A 20,520-nucleotide genomic window follows, 5' to 3' on the forward strand; every position below is an offset into this window, starting at 1 on the left:
TGTGGTGAATGCCAATTTAATAATCGCTTTCAAAATGGAATTGAATCATCATCTGAAGAAGGGAAATTTCCAGGGAGAGCGGCACCAAGTGAACTGCTTTTGGAGTCAACCAGCACAGACTCAAGGGTCCGAACAGTCTTCTTCTGTGCAGTATCCAGTCTTTGATTTTAAGATTCTACCTTCTGGATAACCTGTTTGATGGGATTCTGCATGTGTTTATTCAATTTCTTGGTTCCAAATAGAGGGACATTGAAAATCCTGTATAAAATATAAGTTGCATATTGCTGATAATAACACTCTTGGAAAGAGATTTATGCACTGCTTTTCACACCCACAGAATATCCTAAAGTGCAATAACGCTCATGTTTTGTATGTAAATGCACAAGCCAATATGTGCACAGCAAGGTCCCATAACGACTTAGTCTGCTTTTGATGTTGTTTGTTCAGGGAGAAATGTTGCCCAGGACACTGGAAGAATTCCATTACTTTTTGAATAGTGCCTTAGGATCTTATGAGACGTTCTGAAAGAGCAGATGGAGTCTTGATTTAATGCCTCATCAAAAATATAACATCTCAGACAGTGTGGCTTTCACAGTAATGAAGTGCTAGTCTAGATTGTATGTTAAAATTCTGGAGTGAGGTTTGAAGTAATCAACTATAGAGATGCAAGTACAAGCACTAATTCAAGGCTGCACTCAAGTTTCAGTAGAAGCGTTTAGGTGAATTAGAATATCAACTAACAATGCTGACAAATTAAATGCATCCACTTAGTATCACAGTAAGCCAGTAAGCATTTATGTTTTAATGAGATATAAATGAAGTTCCAGGGTTTGTTGTTCAAACAGCACTCGTAAGCACAATCTTGGAAGAGTACTCCCCATTGCTCCATTGTTTTTCTCTCAGATCTTATATTCTATTCTAAATTAACTGTTCGAGCGCACAATCCAATTTGTATCTAATTATTGACAAAGTTACGAGAATGAGCGTTGTGGAGTAACAATTGTGAGAAAGAGGAAGTTTGAACTGTGGAAACAGAATAGAGGCATAGGAGTAGCAGTTTGAGCTTGCTCTGCCATTCATTATGACCATGACTGATCATCCAACTCATACTCTATTCCTGCTTTCTCCCCTTATCCTTTGATCCCTTCAGTCCTAAGAATTATATCTACATCTTTTTCGAAAAACTTCAATGTTTGGACCTGAACAATTTCCTATGAAAGTGATTTCTATCGGCTCACCACTTTCTGGGTTAAAAACAAGTCCTCCTCATCTCTGTTCTAAAAGGCCTAACTCATATCCCTAGACTGTGACCCCTGGTTGTGGAGTCCCTGATCATTGAGAACATCCTTCCTACATATACCCTGTGTAATCCTGTTAGTATTTAAAAGGTTTCTATGAAATCGCCTCCTCTCATTGGGCCACCAGTGAGTTAACACTACTCCAATACCGTATGGGGAGGCATCCCATGTCAGCACTGTTTCTTGCTTTGGATTATAGTGGGCCAAGACCGTAGATGACGACAGATGCTTTTTCACTTCCCTAAAGGCTTCTTGGCTTTGCGACCATTTCCAAGGCTGACCCTTTTTTAACAGCAGGTATAAGGGTGCCAAGATGGAGGCCAGGTTAGTATGAATTTTCTGTAATAATTCACTAATCCAAGGAAAGACCTAAGCTCTGGTACAGACATGGGAACTGGTACTGCTTTGATCACCCTCACTTTCTCTTCCAACAGTGTACCCCAGTTTTATCGATTCTGTAACCCAAGTAAGTCACTTGGGGCGCCTGGAACACACATCTTTCCTTTCTAAGGCGCACACTTGCCTGGAAGAAACATTTAATCACTATGTCCAAGTTCTCCAAGTGCTCTTTGTTCGTCCTTACGACAGTCTTGTATATTGATATAAACCTTTATGGGTATTAGTTGTAGTGTACTTCTGGGACTCCTCACCCAGTTGTAATTGCAGGTAGGCGTGGCTCATGTCCAGCTTTGTAAAGGACAGCCCCGCCACCATCTTGGCATAGAAATCCTCTATGCAAGGGATTGGGTATTTATCTAGCTGTGAGAAGCAGTTTACCGTTTGCTTAAAATCCCCACAAAGGCGAACTGAGCCATCAGGTTCACAATCAGTACGATTGGTGCTGCCCATTCTGCAAACTGCACTGGTTTGATGATTCCTTCAGTCTCTAGCCTCCCGATTTCCACCTCCACTTTTGCCCGCAAGGCAAATGGCAATGGGGCAGACTTTGCAAAATCTCGAAATTGAACCGCAACTTCCCCTCCACAGTGGTCGAAAATGCCCTCGACCGTGTCTCTCGCATTTCCCGCAACTCATCCCTCACACCCGCTACCCGCAATAACAGCCAAAACAGAATCCCCCTCGTCCTCACGTACCACCCCACCAACCTCCGAATCCAACGCAACATCCTCCGACACTTCCGCCATCTGCAATCTGACCCCACTACCAAAGACATTTTTCCCTCCCCACCCTTATCTGCTTTCCGGAGGGACCACTGTCTCCGTGACTCCCTTGTCCACTCCACACTCCCCTCCAGCCCCACCACCCCCGGCACTTTTCCCTGAAACCAGAGCAAGTGCTACACCTGCCTCTACACCTCCCACCTCACCCCCATCCCAGGCCCTAAGAAGACCTTCCACATCAAACAGATGTTCACCTGCACATCTGCTAATGTAGTATACTGTATCTGCTGTTCCCGTTGTGGCCTCCTCTACATCGGAGAAACCAAGCGAAGGCTTGGGGACCGCTTTGCAGAACACCTACGTTCGGTTCGCAACAAACAACTACACCTCCCAGTCGCGAACCATTTCAACTCCCCCTCCCACTCCTTGGACGACATGTCCATCCTGGGCCTCCTGCATTGCCACAACGATGCCACCCGAAAGCTGCAGGAACAGCATCTCATATTTCGCTTGGGAACCCTGCAGCCCAAAGGTATCAATGTGGACTTCACAAGCTTCAAAATCTCCCCTTCCCCGAACGCATCCCAAAACCAGCCCAGCTCGTCCCCACCTCCCTAACCATTCCTCCCACCTCAAGCCCCAACCCCATCTCCTACCCACTAACCTCATCCCGCCTCCTTGACCTGTCCGTCCTCCCTGGACCGACCTATCTCCTCCCTAACTCCCCACCTACATTCACCTTTACTGGCTCCAACCCCGCCTCTTTGACCTGTCTGTCTCCTCTCCACCGATCTTCTCCTTTATCCATCTTCTATCCGCCTCCCCCTCTCTCCCTATTTATTTCAGAATCCCCTTCCCCTCCCCCATTTCTGAAGAAGGGTCTCGACCCGAAACGTCAGCTTTCCTGCTCCTCTGATGCTGCTTGGCCTGCTGTGTTCATCCAGCTGTACACCTTGTTATCTCTTAATTTTAATTGGCTCTGATTCAGGTGTCACTAAGCAATTTAATTTTTCCAACCCACATGTAGGGGAACTTTCCAGGGTGCGCCCTCTCCTGGGTACCAGCCGACAAGTTTTCTTACTCGAGTTAGGCCCTGTAGGACTCTTTTGCTGTCTCGATTACGCATACCAGCAGCAACTACAATGGCTCGCCAGCCCAGATCCTGAAGAATTGTTTAGCTGCTTGGCCAAAACTTGGTTTTGTTGTGGGTTCTGATGTGGGTTGGCCTAGGGTCCCTCTCAGACATGCCCTGCGTGAGGCTCTGCAATAGCCTACAGTCAAGTGTAGTTCCCCAAGCTCAGTTGAACAGGTGAGGGTATCCACTTCCATAGGGATGCCCTCTAGCTCCCATGCTCCACTTGTGACATTTTCTAATGACAAGGCCAGCTGCAGTGCTTGTTTGAAGTCCAGTTGGGCTTCTGCTAGCAGGCGCTTCTGCATGGTTATGCCATTAATCCCACATACCAAACAGTCTCTCAGCATCTCATTCAGGGTTAACCCAGAATCACGTGCCTCTGTCAGTTGTCGTAAGCTCATCAAAAATCTTGATACAGATTCTCCTGGTTCTCTAACAGCCAAATAGAACTGATAGCGTCTCAGAATTGGGGGAGGTTTGAGGTTGTAATGTTCCTTAACCAACGTTTAGAGTCTGGTGCCTCTGGGAAAATTAAGTCCCTTATAACCGAAAGTGCTGTGGGTCCACATGCAGTCAGAAGAATTACTCGTTGCTTTTCATCTTCCCCAATGTCATTTGCCCAGAAAAAAATTGCATTCTTTCGACATAGGAGCCCCAGTCTTCGACAGCAGGGTCAAATGAGTCATGCTTCCCAAATAGAGGCATGATACCAGAAATGCTTATCCCAACTCCAGTTGACAGTTGCAATTGAATATTCTTCAGGCATGTCCTGCTTTCTCCCGTCACCACTGAAATAGCTACACAGAGATCGGATCCTGTTACCAAATCACCTTTTATTTACTAGTGCACAGTACACTGGCTGTGGCCACCCAGCTCTGAGTTAGTCCTCCTCTGAGGAGATTCTAATCTCCTGGTTATATTGGTCAGCCAGGGCTTTTTTAATTGGCTCAGTTAACAAACCCAATCAAGAACCTCATTGTCAGCAAGGTCCATCTGGTCCTAATCACTATACCTATATTTGTCGTTACTAATCTTTTTCTCATGAAAACTTATGGAAGCTTTTACTAACTGTCTGTATGTTCCCTGCAAACTTATTCTCATACTCTACTTTTCTGCTCTTAATCAGTCTCTTTTTTCAACCTTTGCTGGAATCTAAACAGTTCACAATTCTCAGGTTTGATGCTTTTTTTGACCAATTTGTATGCCTCTTCCTTGGATTTAATACTATCCCTAATTTCCCTCATTAGCCATGACCTGGCTACATTTCCCATTTTAGTTTTATGCCAGACTGCGATCAGTAATTGTTGCATTTGTCCATGTTTTTTAAAATGTTTGTCATTGTCTATCAACCAGCTGTTGGTATTCCAGCTATTTGCAACATACAAAATGAGATGTTGTGTTATGTTTTGACATACTGAGTTTAACATCTTTAACAATAGATGGTCTAGTGGTGGGGCCTGTGCAAAGTTCAAAACCCACTTACCGATGTACCTCTGCCGCTAACCCACTGCTCTTTCCTCGTGAGTCTGGCATTATACGCTGATATCACTTGAAGGATAAATTATTGTTCAAGCTCAAAAACATTTCACCAAGGATCTGTTAGTAATTGTCCAAAATACAGTATTTTCATATTTCAGCTGTGCTGGATTCGTACTCCATGTTCCAGAAGTAAAATGATATACCTTGCCATTATATCAAATTAGAAGTTTCCTACTTTTAAATGAATTAAAACAGAGCAATTCCATTTAGTATGTGTTATCCAATTTTATTATTGCGAAGACTTCTTATATTATCCATTGTTTTAAGAGATTATTCAGGCCAAACTGCTTCTGTTAACTTAGTTGTTCAATTCAAGGCTGCAGCAGTAACCAGAGTTCCCAGCATCCCTGCTTGGTTTGGGAGTCTCTGGGAATGGGCAACTGACCTCCTGAATGCTGCTGCTTGAGATTCAGGAGCAACTGTCTTTGCTCACACATTTAGCAGAGCAGTACCCTGGTTCTTGTGCCTTCTGACCAAACTATTTGACTGGGCCCTGCTAGTCTCTGAACTATTCAGAATGCCAGGCAGGTATATTAGGGAGGAGTGAGTGCAGAGGTGAGTGGGCATTGAAATTCATGCCACCAGCTGGTATGCCAGCTCCATCCCACTCCTGAGACAGTTCCTTGAGGAAGGATTGGAGTCAGCAGTCATCTCACAAGTGAAATTCTTCAGTAGGCTAGATGCCTGAAGACATCCTTCAGCGGCATAATGAGGGATTTGTGCTCCAGACAGGCTTTGATGCCCTCCATACCAGCCTTCAACAGGATATCTTGTGGAGGAGTTCTCTACTGCTCTGGCTGCTAAGGGCATTTCTGAATGTAAAAGTTCTGAATGTTGGAGAGTGGATGCCTGAAAATAAAAATGTTCTTTCTGTCTTTCTGACTTCTGCAGGCTGCTGCTTTGCAGTACTGGAGGACCTCCTGTTGGCAGCTTTGACAGCTTTTCCACCATCCTTAGTTGATGCCAAGTCTATCTTCTGACCGCTATTTGGTCAAATCAAGTAAAATCACAGCAGGGTGAATGTTACAGACTCATAGTTGACTGCAATGTTGAGGTCTTGACACAAAGGGAAAACTCCTACTACTTAATTCTTTCTCAGTTTTGATGATAACAATGTGTCAGGGCTAACAAACATTATTTGGAATCTCTGAGTCCTGAATTGGCAAGAAAGCAACACACTCTGGGGAGGGAAGGGGAGACTGACACACTCTGAGGAGGGATTGGGACTCTGACACACCCTGGGGAGGGAGTGTCTGTTGACTGCTCACTGTGCTGTGTGCTGTGTACTGTATCAAACTTCTCATTATAGAGAAACAGAGATTGAGCAAGAAGCCTGAGACATCAAATATTTTAAAGGCATTGAGATAAAGCTCTTGTTCACTCATTGAACCTGGTGAATGTCATCTCTGCATGCCTCAAAGGCACAACGCACAATAAATATTACCAGTGTTTTCATGTTATCATGTGATATCTTATTAAATCTTCAAGAAAATGCCAGATGAAAGTTGACAGCCCAGGCACTATGAGTGAGAGTGAGTAATGTGGAGGAGTAAATGAAGGCAAGGAGAAATCTGAACAAGTGGTGTTTGCCTTGCAATGCTAGTATTTATTGCCCATCCCTAATTATCCTTGAGGTGAATCACCTTCTTGCAGTAGTCAATGTGATCCAGGAGTTTTACACAGCGATAGTGGAGGAATGGTAATAATTGTCAATGACACTCTCTATCACTTTTACTGATGATTGCAGGTAGACTAACGGACAATAACTGGCTGGTTTAGATTTAACATGCTTTTCTTGTATAAGATACATGAAAATATTCTACACTGCTGCAGTGTAGCTGCATTTGAACAACTTGACAAAAGGTACATTGTGTTCTGGAGCACAAGTTTTCAGCATTATGGGGGCCCAGAATCTTTTTGACATGAAGTCTGCACAACCGTTTCTTGAATTGAAACAGGGATGTTCTTGGAATCTCCTCCTCTCATTAGTAATTTGATTGCCCATGACTACTCACAACTGGGTGTGGCAATACTGAACAAATTTAATCTGAACTGTGGATAGTAGGATTACCGAGATCTGTCTTGAGCTGCTCCTAGCACACTGTCTTTTAAACTCTTCACTGAGCCAGGGTTGGTCCGCCTGACAGGCTGAGAGGTTTGTTGGTGTGATACAGTAGACTTCAGAACTTTAATAACTTCATGGCTTGAAAAGATCAACAAAGGTAAACTGTTACAAACAGAAAGAAGCAGCAATAACTCTGCCTGAAATAAACAATTAAGGTATAAGGGCAGACTTATATGGGAATTGAAAGCAATTAGCCATGTCTGGAAAAGAGAGAGTCAAAGCTACATGAACAAAACTCTTTTGACATCTATTTAATAACTAGTTGCTTCATTGCCACAAGGATAACTGTTTGCAAAAGAATTTAAGGAGTTTACTGTGGGAAAGCTGTGTCTTCAAACAGCCAGTTAAGGCCAGATGTAACAAGGAACAAAGTTACTTCTGATAAGAAGGCAAGCTGTATACTTACAATATTGTGGATGAAAGAATCTGAAGAATCATCAATAATATCACACCATAGACCTGAAAGACGAATGAAGACGATATAAGAATCTAACACCAGAACAATTCAGCAGCTGAACTTTGAAGAACAACACTGCTCAAAGTTTGAAACCTGGACGCCTCCAGAGATAGACACTGCAGATTGGAATTATAGCTAAATTTCACCATTAATCGGTTAATATCCAAGTTGATTTTCAAGCCTTAACTTGGTTATTTGAAGGGTCTTATTTTGGTTGCTACATGCAATAAAGTTTAAATAATTGTTTCAGTACTTGATTCTTAATAAGTAGCCAAATTAAAGGTAGCTCATGATGATTTACCCATAATACTGAGACCTAAAATTATCCTATTCGTTTATTTTATTTAAACAAGGGATGTGGTCATTGCTGGCCTTGCCAGCATTTATTACCCATCCTATTGTCATGGAGAAGGTGGTGGTGACCGATCTTCTTGAACCACTGTAGTCTTTGGAGAACTTGTAGGAACACCCACAGTGCTGTTAGGAAGGAATTTCTAGAATTTTGACCCAGAGACACTAAAGGAATGGTGATATAGTTCCAAGTTAGGATGGTGTGTAACTTGGAAGAGAACCTGCAGATGTTGGTGTTCCCAATGTTTTCCACATTTAATTACATATAGATCTCTCAGTATGCTCTAACTTCTTTCTTATTTTAATTATATTGAAGATTTTTTAAGCATCATATTTTGAATCCCCCTTTCCACTTTTAACTTATCTAATCTCTAGTCAAGCCTAAACCTTCTTGACCTGCTCTTGAACAATATTTATTCAGCTCATTAGTCACATTTTTATTAATTTGTTTTCCAATACCCTTTCTCATTTCCCAGTAAATTTATTTTGGAACATTGTTGTTGACTTTTCCTTTGCTACAGTTAGATAAATTTACACAGAATGTTCTGCTTCCTGAGGGAGGTCTGTTTATCCTTGGCAAGTTTTGTTCTTGAATGTTTGTCCCCATTTGTTTTTGCTAAGCTTGACCCTAATGCCCCAGGAGTTTGTCTACCTGAAGTTACGCACACTGAGATTTAATTAATTGCCTCTACTCTTTCTCAATTCAAATTCGAGTTGATGCTGTCATGGACACCTCGTACTCCAGCTATGTTTACTGTATGAATAGTAACTGCGTCATTCGCAAAAACAACGTCCAGAAGTGAACTTCTTGTTTTGTGCCTCTGACATACTTGAGGAAATTTTCATGCTTTGACCCTTACCTGCCAGACGTGTGTACCAGGCAACAATGTGTATGCTGCCCATGATATTTTCATTTATCAAAATTAATTTGTGAGAAATGAAGGGCCTGTGATTTCCTGAACTGGCCACTTGCCCATAACTCATCAACTGTTAACTTTAATGAGGGATGGGTTTGGGTAGGCAACCAACCAGCTCAACTCCCAGAAGATGGGATGGCCCTTTAAATATTAAATTAAGGCTGTGAGCCTCTTTAGAAAAATCCGCATTTCAGGTTTAATCCTGACCAGCTGTGTTTTGAACCTTGAAAAACCCTACAGCTAAAAGAATCTGTTGACTTATTTCTCAGCAAGGTAAACGCCTTTTTAACATTTCTTTTGGGCCAAGAAGAGAGGAAGTGCTTCCTCCCAGCCCATGATGTTTACCTTATTCCATTTAACTCCCTCCTTCATGATTGGACACATGCAGTGTAAAAAATCTCCCGTACTCAGAATCCACACTTCAGATGAGAAATCAAATATCCCTAAAACCAGTGACCACCGCTCTCCACCCCTATGATCAGACATTTGCCCTGAGATCAGATAGATCTCTCTGGGATTGGTAGCCCCTCCATGGGACCTGAGCCCATTGGAATCAGCTTCCACAACCCCACACTCCAGGCCTCAATGCCAACAAGGGCTCTCACTAACTCTGCTGAAAGCTACCAAAATCCTTCTGAGTTATAACCTCTTTCAGATTTTTACCGAGCTGACGAGCCATAACTGACAATCAGTCTGGTTAATGGGCCAGAATTTATTTGGACAAAGGACCCACACAGAAAACTACAGAATGTGTAATGCCTTGGTCAAAATCACTCCTCCATCATTCATAAGATCTGGACCTATTGAATCTAAGTCCCCAGGTTCTTTATTAATTGTTTTGTCATATTGAAAGATTGGTGTGTAAACATCTGAATCAAAAGATAATCAACTTGAAATCTTAAATATTTCTAATTCCACAGATGTTGTCAGACCTCCTATATATGTAAACCTTTTTCTGTGATATCTCCAGTGTTTTTGTTCATGCTCGCTGATTAAAATTGATCCATGCGGTTCATATTTTATCTCATAATAAAATGGATCACCACCCAATTTTCTGTAATTATCTTAACAACTAAGTCACTTTGACATGTAGGAAAAGTCTCAAATTTTGTCTGCTCCCCTAACTTTTCTGCATATACTGTTTTCTTATAATTTATGTCCACATCAATTTTCCTGAGTTAGCCATGACTGTACTAGCTGTGATTTTGGAAATATGAGTTGCTACAACTGCTTCTAGTTCCATAGTTTTGTACGTAAGTACTTGTGGGATTTGTATATATTGATATAAGCATATCTAATTTTGGTCATTGCCCCCTTAGCCTCCGTATCTGATTGTCTGCTTTTACTGTCTATGTAATATGATGCTAATGATAATAATGAATTCTGAGCCCTATTCTAATTACTTCCATTATCCTGTTCCTGTGCATAGCCTGGATCCTGCTGTACTCCTATCTTTAACTTAGGTTAAGTAGTTTTGAAAGCTATTTTTACTTCCCTTGTGTCTACCGTGGTTGTGAAATACATTACTCCTGTGCTTAATCTTCTATTTATCAAAGCAACCCTAAAGTATCATGCCATTTAGTTAACAAATTCTTAATGTCCCTATCCATCTCACTCCTATTCCCTACTATTGTCAGTATTGTCAAGAATACTGCCTTTATATTTGTCTTCTTATTTCATTTATCACTGTATAATCACTGCAGGGTGCCATGGTAGTTCAGTGGTTAGTACTGCTGCCTCACAGTACCAGGGACTCAAATTCAATTCCAGCCTTGGGTGACTGTCTGTGTGGAGTTTGCACATTCTCCCCGTGTCTGTGCGGGCTTCCTGCAGGGGCACCAGTTTCCTCCCACAATCCAAAGATGTGTAGGTTAGGTGGATTGGCCATGCTAAACTGCCCATAGTGTCCAGGGAGGTGCAGGCTTGGTGGATTATGTAGGGTTAGAGGTATAGAGTTGGGGAGTGGGTCTGGGTGGGATGCTGCTCAGAGGTTGGTGTGGTGTCAATGGGCTGAATGGCCTGCTTCCAATCTGTAGGGATTCTGTGATAACAATGTATTTTTACCCTACATATGCTTCCTCAATCTTCAAGATGAACAGCTCTGGCTCCATGTAGATTACTCACTTGTCTATATACGTTGCTCATTTTTACATATATATCCATCTAAGCTCAGAGATTCCGTCAACAACGATCTCCTCCCTTTTCCAGCCCACAGATTTTCAAGAAGATGGATCTCCATCAATTTCTCTAGAACAATTCATAGCATATGATCTAAGGATATGGAGGTCTCATACTCCATCAAGCTTGGCATCACTTGAAGCACGGTGTGCTACAAGAAGCATGCTTCTCGATTGCAACCTAATAACAGTGTTAGTCTTGTTACTGTTGTGTCTGTGAATGTAATGTTTGTAGACAATAACTTGTTGTAATAAAAATCTGTCAGATGCTTCAATACTACATTGTCCATTCTCAGTTTCTTATGTTATGATGGATAGCATTAGTATTGTTGCATATGATAAAATTTAGCCTGCAAAAGGCAGAATCACATTACTCCCTACCCCCCTCACACACCTAGCACTAGACTCATTAATTCCCCTCCCATCCACCTGCGAACCTACCCTACACTTACCTTACACACTTATCTTCTGTCAATTACTTTCATGTGGTGACAGGACCTTTAAATCACAGCCCAGAAGGAAAAACTAATACATCTTGCAAATGACACATCTTGATCTGACTTGTCTTGTATACTTCAAAATGGAGCTCTCATATGCAGCATATTTATGTCCATGTATTACTTTACTGTTTCTTTCCGTCTTGGAGGATACAACACTTACTGCTGTGTGATTGTGTGCTGATCTTTCTGCTCCCCTTTTCTATGTTGCGTCTGAAGAGAAGTGTTGTTCAATCAAGAGCAAAAATAGGGTTTCTGATCCTGATTGGCAAATCTGGGTCTGTCCATTGAGCTCAATCATATTACAATCAGTGATATGTAAATGCTTATGTACGGTTAGTAAACTGTTGGAGAAACAATGAGTTAACCATTTATTTCCTCTTAGACCAGACGGGACTCATGTTATTTAAACATTTATTTGTGCATGCATGGGAGATGTACACATGAAGAAAAAGGCATACAGCTCAAATTTTTATTGCCAGAATGGTTTTCTGAAGAAGGGTCCAGACCTGAAATGTCAGCTTTCCTGCCCTTCTGATGCTGCCTGGCCTGCTGTGTTCATCCAGCCCTACACCTTGTTATCTGCGTTCACAACTCTCTGTAATTTCTTGCGGTCTTGGGCAGAGCTGTTGCCATACTATGTTGTAATGCATCTGGATTGGATGCTTTCCATGGTGCATTTATAAAAATTGATGAGTCATTGTGGACATGCAAATTTCCTTAATCTTTTGAGGAAGTGGAGGCGGTGGACTTTCTTGACTGTAGCATCAATGTGGAAGGACCAGGAGAGAGGATTATTATTTGAAATTGCGCTGTAATAAAAAATGACTGTAACCTTTGTTAATATAACAGTTGGTAACAACCAATGATTATGCTATAAGTTGCATTCAATTGGTTCAATGAATTGCAAGATTCCCCTTGTTTTAATTGCTGAATCTCTTCCATGCAGTACGATCGCTATCAGCGCTATGCTGCGGAGGAATGTGTGATACAGATGGGTGGGGTTCTGTGCCCAAGACCAGGTTGTGGAGCTGGCCTTCTTCCAGATGTAGGCCTACGCAGGATTGAGTGTCTGCGACAAAATGGAATAGGCTGCGGGGTAAGATTAAGCACAAAACATTTGCCTTTTCTACTTTTTTCTAATTAAAATGTATCCCAAGGTCAATCGCAGTAAAAATCGAGAAAGAAGTGACACATGCCTTTGCTCCACTGTCATAGTAGCTGGTGAATTTTGGGTCCAAAATATTTATTCTGATGATCCAGTTTCAGAGGTTAAATAGTCAACTATGTAACAGTGAAAGAATGCAGGACACACCCTGTCATTGTCCAAACTCCTAATTTGTGCATTAAAGGGCTGGACTAGAATACATGGTCAAAGGCAGTATAATATGCTGGATAAAATGATTGTCACTCATCACGTTTAATTAAAGGAGATTATTTTTGTTATTAGATAACACTAAAACACCTACAATAAACATTAGACAATGAGAAGGCTCATTTTCCAAAACAGGCCAATTGCACAATTGATGTCAGAGATAGTAAGAACTGCAGATGCTGGAGTCAGAGACAACAGAGTGTGGAGCTGAGGGAACACAGCAGGCCTGGCAGCATCAGAGGAGCAGGAAAGTTGACATTTCGGGTCAGGACCCTTCTTCAGAAATGGGCAGGGGGACGGGAGCTAGAAAACAAATAGAGAGAGGAGGGATGGGGCTGGGGAAGGTAGGTGGAATGGTGATAGATGAGTGCAGGTAGGGAGTGGTCAGTGAGGTAGGAGGGGTGGATACGTGAGAGAAAAGATGGACACGTTGTGTTGAGGTCAAGGAGGCAGGGATGAGAGGGAGCGTTTGACTTGGGATGAGGCTGGGGGTGGGGAGATTTTAAAACTGGTGAATTCCATCTTTAAGCCATCGGACTGTAGGCTCCCAAGGTGGATATTGAGGTTTGCGGGTGGTGTCATTGTGACACTGGAGGAGGCTCAGGATGGACATGTCACCCAGAGAGTGGGAGGGGGGAGTTAAATTGGTTGGTGACCAGAAGGTATTGTCGTTTGTCGTGTACAGAGTGAAGATGCTGTACGAAATTGTCTCCAAGTCTACACTTGGTCTCACCGATGTAGAGGAGACCACATCGGGAGCAGCGGATACAGTAGACCAAGTTGACGGATGTACAGGTGAACCCCTGTCTGATATGGAAGGTTTGTTTCGTGCCTTGAATGGAGGTGAGGGGGGAGGTGTAGGGACAGGTGTAGCACTTCCTGCGGTTGCAGGGAAAGGTGCCAGGTGTGGTGGGGATAGTAGGGAGTGTGGAGCAGACGAGGGAGTTGCGGAGAGAGCGGTCCCTATGATAGGCAGATAGGGGTGGGGAGGGAAATATACCTTTGGTTTTGGGGTCGGATTGCAGGTGGCAGAAGTGATGGAGAATGATATGCCGGATGTGGAGGTTGGTGGTGGTGATACGTGAGGACAAGGGGGATTCTGTCTTTGTTTTGTCAGGGGGAAGGAGTGTGAGGGCAGAAGTGCGGGAAATGCAAGAGATGCAGTTGAGGGCATTTTTGATCACCAGAGGGGGAATATTACGGTTGTTGAAATAGGAGGACGTCTGGGACGTCCAGGAGTGAACGCTCCATCTTGGGAGCAGACACAGCAGAGGCAGAGGAATTGGGAGTAGGGGATCACATTCTTGCAGGAGGGTGGGTGAGAGTAGATGTAGTCCAGGTAGCTGTGGGAGTCAGTGGGCTTGAAATAGATGTCACTTTTGAGGCGGTCACCAGAGATGGAGACGGAGAGGTCCAGGAAAGAGAGGGAGGTATCGGAGATTGTCCACGTGAATTTGAGGTTGGGGTGAAAGGTGTTAGTAAAGTTGATGACCTGTTCAAACTCCTCATGGGAGCACAAGGCAGCGCCGATACAGTCATTGATGTAGCAGAGGAAGAGGTGGGGAATAATGCCATTGTAACAGTGGAAAAGGGACTGTTACACGTATCCTACGAAGAGGCAGGCATAGCTTGGACCTATGCGGGTGCCACGGCCACCCCCTTTAGTACCGGATTTGTGCCAAATTATGTTGTTTCTAACATTTGGGCTGCCCATGAAAACTCATTGGTTTGGCAGCATCAGTGTTCAAAAGCAGATCTACTTTTCAGTCTTCACTCTATCACAATTTTCAAGTTTTCACATTAATTATTTTCTTGGGTTCACTGTCACTGGTGACTACTGTTAAATGGACATCACATTTTCTGCCAACTGTCTCGTTAATGTTAGAAAGGCCTGTTGATTGACATAGAGGGCGCTCACTCCATATCGGCTAATTAGATAAGGCACATGCCACCATATGAAATCCCTCCTCTTGACAGAAAATGAACTGAAGTCAAACTCAGCTGAGGCACAACATTCTCTTGGTTAGCTAAATTATTTCGCATTTTTGTAAGGTATACAGTTATTAGTAGTGTGAGCAATCAGTTTTCTGTCCTCAAAATGACAAATAACAAAATTGCACTTTATTAACTCTCTAATCGTACTATCACATGCTTAAAATAAAACTTAATACTCTGTGAAAGAACAAATTATCTATTCTGGCCTGAGGAGAGTGAACGTCAGAGTGAAAGTGGGGGTGGGGGAACAATCGTCTTTTGAGTCTCTTCCAATAAGTCTGTCTGTAGATAATACCATTTTAATAACATAATTAATCCTTAATACTGCCCAAAGACAAAAGAGGCAATCTTTATTGATGGCTTAAAATATTTATCAGTGATATGGTTGCTTCAGCTAATTAACCCCTAGGTCTGTGTATTGCTTACAGCTGCAGTACTACGCATGAGTTCTCCATTGTATAGTGAAGGTTTGTGGATATTTAGCAACAATTTTAAAGTTTTGAAAGATAGTGATAAGAAGAATGACTGATTTGACAGTTGGTGATCAAAAGACACAGAATTCAACTGCCACAAAAAGAAGACTAGAGGTGAGGAGGTATTTTTTTGAATGCCATGGAATGCTCTGCCTGGTAAACGTAGTGGGAACTCAGACTAAGGTCATGGTATATTAAGAAGCAGTGATCCCTACACTCCGGTATGCTGCAGAAACTTGGACAACCAACAGTAGGCACCTCAAAGTGTGGAATAGCAGGTTGCTGTCAGTCAGACAGTGATGTAGCTGTTGAGATGACTGACAATGTGATCATAATATGGGCAGAACTCAGAGAGAAGAATAAGAGAGATTAAGGGTGAAGCAGCCCTCTGTTACTAGACTGTAGTAATGTATATAGTGTGAATAAATAATTGAAATTATTATCCATTCATACACCCAGATTATTCATATAGTCGGGCAAATAAAGGCAATCAACCAATTCAACACTAATGGAACTAGGACAAACTTGGTCTTAGATTAAGGGAGTGGGCTTCAAATTTGAACAATGTGACCCAGGCATCCACACACTAAAGATGAAACACACCTTGGGCACTACATGCTATGTGACCGTTAAACATTAACCGACAGTGTGGAGTCCAAATCCTGATTTTGACCACACCATACAGCATCAGGAATCAATGCTACTAATGGCTGCAAAACACATGCAATGTATTGTGGCCTGAAACGATTCTCCCTAGTTGCTGAAGTAGCAACCACCTTCCAAGTTCCTATAGCCTGCACATGGTATGAACTTACTATTTAAGCAAGATGAAAGAAAACAGCAGTTGTTCCACATGCAGTGAGACTTAAACTCAGCCTCTTACCTTTGGTGAATCCTGAAAACTACACATTTTCTTCTTGGTAGACCTCTCCATCAATTCCATCAGCTTTGAATTTCCCCACATTTCTACCTAACCCTTCTATCCAAGTCTTCATATCCCCCACTTTCAGCCCCCCAGCAACATTCCCACCAAACTATGTGGACGCGCTCAAGTGAAGCCGTTCTGATATTCCACACATGGTAATTGGCATTGGTATGTCAATTATGGCATTGACTTCCGGTTCCAGAAGTTGTTGCAGTGCATAGGCCTCCTGAGCAGCCGGTAAGAAAATTCAAGGGAACATTGCCCCAGAATTCAGTCCACATGCCAGATACAATGTGACCTGTACCCACATTGAAGCCAGGGTGCTAGTGATTGTCAATAACCCCCTGCTGCATTATCCCTTTCCTTACTATGCAGTATCGTCTCCCCTTTTAGATATTGAGTTGCCCCCGTTCATAATTGCAATCCCCTCTGCATGTTAGCATGCTGCCTTCAATCCCCACAGTTAAGTTGCTCAGTGTACCTCTCACAGTGAAAGTCCTTTGACTTTTACAGCTCCCTACCTGTCTTGCCACCACTATCCGGATGGTTGCATTGGGTCCACAGGTCTGACCATGGGTCACTCCTTAGACTGTTGAGGTATGGGTCCCCGGACTGTGACTACATCAGGACATTTACTGACCGTGCCTGAAGCCCTGGACCAATATCGGAGGCTGCCCTTGACTTATTTATTAGCAATAGCGGGAGGCAATGGCCTAGTGGTATTATCGCTGGACTGTTAAATTAGAGACCCAGATAATGTTCTGGGGACCCGGGTTCGAATCCCGCCATGGCAGCTGGTGGAATTTGAATTCAACAAAATATCTGGAATTAAGAATCTAATAATGACTATGAATCCATTGCTGATTGTCGGAAAAAACCCATCTGGTTCACTAATATCCTTTAGGGAGGAAACTGTCATCATTACCTGGTCTGGCCTGCACGTGACTCCAGACCCACAGCAATGTGGTTGACTCTGAACTGCCCTCTGGGCAATTAAGGATGGGCAATAAATGTTACCTAGCCAGCGATGCCCTCATCCCATTAATGAATAAAAAAAATAATAGCATGGCTTTGTGCGTGGCAGCCAAGTCTCACAAACTTGATTGAGTTTCTTGAGGAATTGACAAAGATGATGGATGAGGGCAGGGCAGTAGGTGTTATCTACATGGGCTTTAGCAAGACCTTTGACAAGGTCCCTTATGGAAGGCTGATGCAGAAGGTGAACTAACATGGGGTCCGCAGCAAGCTGGTAAAATGGATACAGAACTGGCTCAGTCATAGAAAACAGAGAGTAGCAGTGAAAGGGTCTTTTTCTGACTAGAAATCTGTGAGCAGTGGTGTCCAGGGATCAGTGTTGTGACCCCTGTTACTTCTAATATATACTTGCCACTGCTGGTAAGACTGTTCCACCTTACATACAGTCTTGTAGTCTCGTGGATTTAGCTGCGAAACAAAGTTTGGTAGGGTTAAGAGATGAGTCTTCAGCTTTCCATCCATCAACAATTTTGATGGCAATAAGCCACACTGGACTAGTAAAGCGGTCTGCATTAAGGGCTCTTGTGGCACAGTAGTAGTATCCCTATCTCTGAACCAGAAATCCTGGGTACAAGTCCCATCTGCATAAGAAATGTATAATAACTTCTCTGAACAGGTTGATGAGTAAATATCAGTGTGTTTTCTTCCAAAGTGATTTGACTGTCTGGATTCCAGACTTGGCTTTTCCATTTGACTATGGGTACCTCAGCGAGTTTATTACATGTTCAAATCTAGGACTCGCAGAAAATTAGCTGTTAACAAACTGCGGTCCATTCTCTGACACATGGAATACCATGTGTATCAAATATTTCGTGCAAGATCCTGCCCACTATAACTGTGGCATTGTGTATCATTTTTGCTTCTATCCAACGTGGAAATTAGTCAAGAGCAATAAAGTAAGATGGCGCATCAAATGTAATAGATCTGTTCCCATGGGTTTGGTGATGATGTGGTAGGTATCAGTGACTGCTCAGGCTTGAGAATAACAAAATGTTACTGTCAGCTATGAGATCCTAATCTCTTTTGAGATTCCTGGCTGCCATACCAATGACTGAGCTCTGGCTCTGAATTTGGCAGTTGTCAATGCCTCTGGTGTATCTTCCCGTGATGAAGCTGGAATCACCAACCTTTCATGAAACACCAGTCTATGATTGTGAATTGCTGTCAGTGCTCGAAATAGTACTTCATGACCAAGCCAGTGGGGCTTTGGACTGGCCACCCTTAAACAAAGAACCATGATTGGCATCTCCTTGATCCTTCTTCTGTCGCTGTCATTGTTGTTTGAGCCTATTTTGACTTATTGGCCACTGCACACTGTGGCCTGAGTGGCAAATTTCATAAACAAGTTCCTCATATGTGCTGTAAGGCTGTCACATTGGGATTGGGAACAGTAACTGTGTCTGAACACCATGTGGTTGGTTTTCATCAACAGGAAAATTGTTCTGATTCTGGTCATTTCCTGAATTTGCTTCCAAACTTGTTTCATCAAAGGATGTGGAATCTTTCTGGGTACATAGAGGCAAAATAGCTTGTCGTCATCTTATAATGTGATGCTGCAGTTAGTAATGAAACAGTTTATTATACTGATGCTTAAAGAAGCATTTAGTCCTGTGCTGTCCTACTTCTTTGATATTTTGAAGAAATTTGAGGGGAAAACACACAGTCTTATTCAAGAATGAGAATCCATGACTGTGAAGAATATATAATTTCATTACTAGTTTATGAGCTGTTTGTGGAATACCATTAAACTTCAGATTAGATTAGATTTATTTATTTGTCACAGGTACTAAGTATAGGAATACATAAGTACAGCAAAAAGTGCACAAGGTTGCCATTCACTGGCACCCACTTGGTTACAAAAGCCACAATTAAAAGACTTAAACAGAGCCAAAAGGTAAGCAAAAAAAAAGTCCAGATCTCAGAGTCCCAGGTCCCAATCTCCACAATGGTGCAAGCGCCGCTCCAATCGATACGGTACCCAGGAGGCCAATGCCACCACCTCACCAGCTCACTCTCGCTGCCTCACCATCCCGCTCTCACCGCCGCTGCCTCGCTGGCCCACTCTCACTACAACTGCTGCCATCTCATCATTCCACTCTTGCCGCTGCTGCCTCACCGCCTGCATTTGATGCCAAACCGGCCCAGTCTTGATCCGCTGCCATTGCCCCAGCTCACGCTCAATCCATTATCACTGCAGGACACAGCCCCCACATTCAGCTCCTGCCACGCGGTTACTAATCGCGACCCGACTCCTTCCCAACTCCTCAGGTAGGTAGTTAAAAGGGCGCGAGGTGGGGTGGGTGATAGAATTACTGCAGACAGAAGAAAGAAGAATGAGAAAAAAAGATAGGGAAGTGGCGAGCAGAGTGGAGCTCTGAATGGAGCGACTTACCCTGCCGCCATATTGTCGTTCCAGATCTGTACCTCTTGGATCACATGGTTTCATTGACTATAACTCTTTCTTTCCCATGTTGTTCCATCTGATAACATCGTGACAATTGCCCTGGAATCAAACCTAAAGTTACGAGCTATCTATTGAAATAAAGCTCTCCTTGCAATAAAAATAGGCTTAATTTCACCTAGAGGCACATTTTGATTTCTCTTCAATTGTAGGTTGCTCTCGTTCACCAGTGTGAGAATAGCTATTTGTCCTTGAGTTGCTCTCTGACCATTTTCTACTTCTGCACATCTTTTGGCAGGAACCTTGTGTTTTACAGATATAGCATGCTTTTTTAAGTAAGTGGCCAGTTACTTAAAAACACAGGGTACTTGCTTGTGCTGATGACGGTTCCTTGTTCCACAGCATTGACACTAACTCGTAGTATCTGTTGTTTGACCATGACGTGCCCAATAAGGAGGCCCCATATAGAATTTTCTGGAAAGCCATCAGGTTTCAGACAATCTCCCCATGCAGTGGCAAACCCTCATCTGCACTGGGGTAAAACCCTGGCAGAAGTGGGAATTGGTCCTTTATTGGCCACTTAAGCTTATTTGGGCTTCGGATAGATAGTTTATCTGCCATCTTTCCTGCCACTGAAAATGTGGTTTTGTGGTAAGAAGCCATCAGAGACCACCCTGATGCCATCCTACATGCCATCCT

At 42.9% G+C, this 20,520-nt stretch overlaps 1 protein-coding gene across 1 annotated transcript in view; it reads left to right on the plus strand.

Moving 5' to 3' along the window:
• The window catches only part of prkn (parkin RBR E3 ubiquitin protein ligase), a 451,923-nt gene that overhangs the window by 314,158 nt on the left and 117,245 nt on the right, over positions 1 to 20,520 (plus strand). The window contains exon 7 of the mRNA XM_048600945.1: positions 12,567 to 12,716. Within this exon, the coding sequence (XP_048456902.1) occupies positions 12,567 to 12,716 (150 nt within the window). The remainder of the gene's footprint in view (positions 1 to 12,566; positions 12,717 to 20,520) is intronic.

Source organism: Rhincodon typus, chromosome 9, assembly GCF_021869965.1.
Source record: "Rhincodon typus isolate 14 chromosome 9, sRhiTyp1.1, whole genome shotgun sequence".
Taxonomy (NCBI): domain Eukaryota; kingdom Metazoa; phylum Chordata; class Chondrichthyes; order Orectolobiformes; family Rhincodontidae; genus Rhincodon; species Rhincodon typus.